The following is a 6,152-nucleotide window of genomic DNA, read 5'->3' on the forward strand; positions in this document are numbered from 1 at the left end:
TGGTGTTTTAGTGGTGTAAAACTCAACATGATAATGCACATGTACAACTGGTGTTATAGTGGTGTAAAACTCAACATGATAATGTACATGTACAACTGGTGTTTTAGTGGTGTAAATTCAACATGATAATGAACATGTACAACTGGTGTTTTAGTGGTGTAATACTCAACATGATAATGTACAGGTACAACTGGTGTTATAGTGGTGTAAAACTCAACATGATAATGCACATGTACAACTGGTGTTTTAGTGGTGTAAAACTCAACATGATAATGCAGGTATACAGGTATTACTACATATATGGAAATAACCTAAAACAGATGCCAGCCATCTTTGGATACAGAAATTACATTATTCCTAAACACTTATTGTCTCACTAGTTGTATCTGAACCAAATCTGAGGTGGAAACAACATTCAACCAGGACAACTTAAACATTTTTTTGCGTATGAATCATACTTTAATTATATATATACATATAAATCATACTGTAATTATATATATACATATGAATCATACTTTAATTATATATATACATATGAATCATACTGTAATTATATATATACATATGAATCATATTTCAATTATATATATACAATGCACATATGAATCATACTGTAATTATATATACATATGAATCATACTGTAATTATATCTATACATATGAATCATACTGTAATTATATATATACATATGAATCATACTGTAATTATATATATAAATATACTAAGCTGGTACTCAATTCCACATTAAAAGTTCACTACCAGAACAAAAATAATGCTGTGCTTTTCAACCTTTCTATAAGACATACTAAATAATTAGGTCAACTATTTATTGTGTTTCCTCTTAGCGGATGATAAACACTCACCATCTCTACATTTACCAGAACCATCAGTCTATATGATGGGTGCAGCAGTTATAAACTCACCTGTCCTGAGGATGGAGATTGCCACTAAGAACTGACACAAATACAGCTGCTTTGACAGAATCTCCTGGATGTTTTCTTGTCCCTCCACTGAAAACCCCTGAAATAACATAAAACTCCTTTTTATTCTTTGAAATCTGAAGCATCCAGTTTTCTATCAGTCTTTTCTTTATCATCCAGTTTAGTAATATGTTTGTATTAAATCACCATCCTGTATTCGTTATACAATTAAGAATCACTGGCTACTTTGTCACAAGGCCTTCGCATTCCAGACCAGGGGTCAACACTAACAATAGTCCGCTAGTCCTGGACTAGTAGATTTCAGCAAGGACTAGTGAATCACCCAACCTAACTGGTCCTTTAAACTTGTGAAAAATAGGATTATAAAATAAGAATATTACTTTTCAAAATTCAAAAACTGCTTTTATTGCACGATAATTGTCAAAATTTTCCTAAAACTTCACCATAATGTTATGGCAGTAGTTATTTTATATCCTCTACAGTCGATTACTTTTGATATATCATGCTGTAGATCGCAGTGTTTCCTTATCAGGAATTATTAGACTACGTGTAGTTATAATACATTGACGAAGGACTAGTAAATAATCTATTCAACTAGTTCTGTGGACTACCAAGCAAAACAAGTTAGTGTCTGTCCTTGCACACCATTCATGCTATCACTTATCATCGATCCAGATATTGTTAAACTAAGTATATGTATACGGAAAATATATCAGAGTAAACCACTTACTCCATCCGCCATCACAAAATGGAGGCCTAGTCCCTCTGTGTTTTCATGTACAAACTTGATGAATTCTGCCTGATTGTCTGGGTTAAAGATGTCCCCATCTCCTCCCATGCCTCCCACACCTGACAACCAATAAGCAATCATTTTACAAACAGTTATACAATTAAAATGTACCATGCAACCATATTCAAGCGTACAAATCATAACCCTTTTTTAACTTAAATGTCGTCATGAAAGAACATTTAAAACAATCATTATAATATGTTTGGTTACCATAATGGGGTTCAAACATCTCAGCCGGACCAGCAAAGAATTCCTCCAGCTTGAAGTCACACGCCCCTTTAAGGGTCATTCCAAACCCTTTAGCCTCCCCTTTTGCTCTCCACAGGATATATTCACTGAATCCCCCGGGCCCCGCACATATATCTGAGAAGTACAGCAGCTCACCCGGGTTGATGAGTGATTTCTGGAAATTTAAACAGAGTAATCCAAACACACATACTACACATACATTTAATTATAGAATCCAATGTCCATATAAAATCTTATTTACTTTGGTATAACATAATTTACAAGGTATCGCTGCAATCACAGTAAGCACCCTGATAAACACATCATGTCTTGATAATCGTTTTATAAATTACTTGTAACACTGAAACAGTTTATCAGTGATGACTGCTTACCCTACTCATATACTGATGGGATGTTAAGCCTAAAGTTGATAACTGAACTGAATTTCAAACTTATATAATTATTCAAAACATGATAATAGTGATAATTGCTCAAGTTCACAGACACCAATCATCGTAACACTGTTATAACAATGCACAATCCCAGATAACAGTGAATATGTCTAATAAAGACTGACACGTAGCCTCTTATCTAACTTAAATATACGCGTATTTTATCAAGCTTTTTCATTCTAGTAAATTTAAATTGGATTAGAAGATTGGCTATCAAAGTGATCATCTTTGACTAATTTGTTATGTTAATATCCAACCATCTTTCAAACAACTTTCCAGCTTGTCAGATTTAATTAACTTTTTATAGGAAAATGAAAATTATTCCCAAAATTGCCAACCACAGCTGGAAACCATTTAAGACAACCAATTTGCAAATTATGGATCATATATGCATTTATTAAACTTGTTCTCAAATATTACCAGCCAGAAAACAGGGCAACTGTTCTATCTGAGACTGGACTAAAGCATCGATCACAACTGTACTTAATGATTCCAAACTGGTCATCTTTAATTTTATTTTAACAGTATAAATCATAAGAAACGTCTGAGTCTCACCCCTTCCACCGTCTCTGGTTTTGTAAACATGAAATCAAGCACGGCATCCATGTTAGCCATCTTCATGGCAGCCCTGGAAGGTAGAGGGGTGTTACCATCATAATGCATTGTACAGCACAATTCTATCAATATCAGCATAAGACAGGAAGAAACAATGAGTTAAATTGATAACTGTAATTCAGCACTATATAATCACACAATCAAATTTTTAATTAGAATGGAAGAATATATATACAACCAATTAAACTAATGATTATAACAGAGGAATGCTCAGTATATTCTGTCTGTTTAAACCACTACACAATGTTATGTATTATTTAGTACAACCTGTCTACTCTGCACAAACTTACTGGTACTTGTGTTCATTAGACAGGTTTTACTGTACAACTAGCCAAACTGTTATAATATCTCTGACATGCATTCTTTAACAAGATCACCAATCAAGGACTCACCGGTTTTGGAAGAACACTCCTCTTATTGTTTCGTAAGGGTTGGACTTGGTTCTTGCTCGCCTCATCTCTTCTGCTTCTAGTTGGTCAAACACAGACTGTCAAAATAAACATACACACCTATCACATGTACAGCTAGGCCACTTTGGTTTATACATTTGTATAGCATTCCTAAACAACTGAACGAAAGTTGTTCATTTATGAAATAGGGAAAAGCCTGATGATTTGGTGTTGTTTTTCTAATGAACCTTGGCAAAAACCAGTATTTTCGTTGGCAATAATTTCAGCCCAGGTAAGTACCTGCACAAATTACACAGGTTTTTTACGGTATTGAGTCTAAAAGTACTGGCAGTGTACAACCAGATATGAAATGTGTTGTAACAAATGTAACAGGCATAAATTAGGAAGACAAGTCTTGAAATGTGTTCAGTAAGATTATTTCATTCTGCTTCTGCCTGGTAATAGCCTCCTTCAACAGATTGAAGATTCTGCTATGTTCGTAGGTGGTGTGCATGATGCTGGACTGGAGTTGAAAGGTTAAAAGTTAATAAAAACTGGATAAAATCAAAGGACCTCAGAGTTTTGACACACGTCTGGCCTTGAAGGCTTCCAGTGTGTTGGCGAGGATGATGTCTGGCGGGACGGCGTTCCAGTCTCTCACCGTCCTGGGGAAGAAGGACATCTTCCTTGTGTCGATCCTGCTTGTGGGGAGCTGGTAGGATCAGACATGGACAGATCTACCGAGTCTGCGAGGTGGTAGCAGTCTACCGCCTTTACTTATCGCAACTAGGCCTCGATCGATCTTGTACAACATAGCCAGGCGAGCGTCATGGCGTCTTTTCTGGAGTGATTTCCACCCAAGTACGTCGAGCGTGCTGGAGACGCTGGAGGTCTTTCTGTGGCGGTAGGTCACGTACCGCGCTGCTCTTCTCTGTATTTGCTCGATTTGATTGAAGTTCACCTTGGTGTGGGGGTCCCAAACAGTGCAGGCATACTCCAGCAAAGGTCTTATTAGCACGAAGTATGCCATAGATTTTATCTTGGTGGAAGATATCTGCAGGTTCCTACGCAGGAAGCCCAGCGTCCTGTTTGCCTTGCCAACAATCTTCTGGATGTGTGTGTCCCACTTCATGGTGTTTGATATGGGGACGCCAAGGTATACTGCTGACTGGACTTCTTACAAGGAATGGCCGTGTAGGTGGTAATCGATCTAAATTGGGTTTCTCTTGTTGGTGACTCTCAAGATGTTGCACTTGTCCGGGTGGAACTTCAAACACCACTGATCCTCCCAACATCCCAGCTTGTTTAGATCCTCCTGTAGGGTCTTACCTCTGTTTTTTGAGGTAATGGTGAGGTAGGCAATAGTGTCGTCGGCAAACAATCGGACAGTAGACGTTTTATTGTCGTGCAGGTCGTTGATATAAAATAGGAAGAGGCTTGGTCGGAGGACTGATCCCTGCGGGACACCGGAGTCGACGATCAGATGTAGACCTCTCTCCTTCTACGACGACCGACTGTGAACGTCCTAAAAGACAGTTCTGGATCCATGTATTGATCCTGCCTTGGATGCCGTACTCATGGAGCTTATGGAAGAATAGGCTGTGATTAAACTTGTCGAAGGCCTTTGCGAAATCCATGATAAGGACATCTGTCTGTTGACCTGCCTGGAGGTTGTTGGTAAGGTCGTTCATGAACTCGATGAGTTGGGTCTCACATGATCTGCCTTTCCTGAAACCATGCTGCAGGTCATAGAGAATGTTGTTTTTCTCGCCTTGGGACATGATGGTAGAAGTGATGATGTGCTCCATTACTTTGCAGCAAACAGATGTGAGGGATATCGGCCTGTAGTTCGCTGCGACGTACTTCTGTCCTTTCTTGAAGACAAGCGATACATTGGCAGTGCGCAAATCAGACGGAACCACACCTGTTGCTCGTGAAGAGAAGTGGAAGTAATGGAGCTGTTTGTGTATGTACATGTGAATTGATGTATACAACAACTAAGTGGGTGATTTTAAATGTGAGCATAATGTTTGTAAATCTGGAATGATGATGATATCATTATGAATTAATGATGTCGAGGATGATGATGATATGATGATGATAATAAAACGTTGATGAAGATACAAATGGAATGAAGATGATGATTGTATGATGATGCTGACGATAATATGATGATGATTGAATAATTATATATGAAAGATGATGATGATGATGATAAAGATGAATGCTGATAATAATGATAATGATGAAGATGATGATTTCATGAAGACAATGATAATGCAAGATCCATGTCCGTGTGTGTATGTGTGAGAATGCATGAATGTCCTGTTTATGTAAATGTGTATGCATATGTAATGAAAAAACTTGGAAAAATAAAACCATTACAAAAAAAAAAAAAAGTAATGGAGCTGCGGCCGCGTGTGTCTCCTTTAAAACTCTTGGTAAGATGTTATCTGGCCCGGGTGCCTTATGTGCGTCGAGATTTCAGAGAAGTTCACCAATCCCGTTCGTGGTGAAGTTGATGTTGTCAATGATTGGGGAGTCCGGGGAAGGGTTCATTCTTCCAGATGATATAAACTCCTCGCGGGTGAAGGTAGTTTTCTCGGAGAAGGCTGTCTGGAATTGAGAGTTAAGAATATTGGCCTTATCTGTGGCGTCGGAGAATAGTTTGCCCTCGTGTTTAAGTGAGGAGATTCCAAACTTGTCCTTCCGCTTTTATTTGATAAAGGTCCA

The 6,152-nt window shown here is 37.9% G+C and overlaps 1 protein-coding gene across 1 annotated transcript; it reads right to left on the reverse strand.

The window, feature by feature from the left end:
- Nucleotides 1-927: 927 nt before the first annotated feature.
- Nucleotides 928-4,101, reverse strand: LOC110441033 (cap-specific mRNA (nucleoside-2'-O-)-methyltransferase 1-like; the record flags this gene model as incomplete). The annotated part of the gene is made up of 6 exons (XM_021484133.1): nucleotides 4,018-4,101; nucleotides 3,423-3,517; nucleotides 2,971-3,043; nucleotides 1,946-2,138; nucleotides 1,676-1,794; nucleotides 928-1,024 (listed from the first exon to the last, which is right to left on the reverse strand). Coding segments are annotated over exons 1-6 (661 nt in total), but the record flags the coding sequence as incomplete, so codon positions are not given.
- Between the last annotated feature and the right edge of the window lie 2,051 nt (nucleotides 4,102-6,152).

Source organism: Mizuhopecten yessoensis, unplaced genomic scaffold (genome assembly GCF_002113885.1).
Source record: "Mizuhopecten yessoensis strain PY_sf001 unplaced genomic scaffold, ASM211388v2 scaffold715035, whole genome shotgun sequence".
Lineage (NCBI taxonomy): Eukaryota > Metazoa > Mollusca > Bivalvia > Pectinida > Pectinidae > Mizuhopecten > Mizuhopecten yessoensis.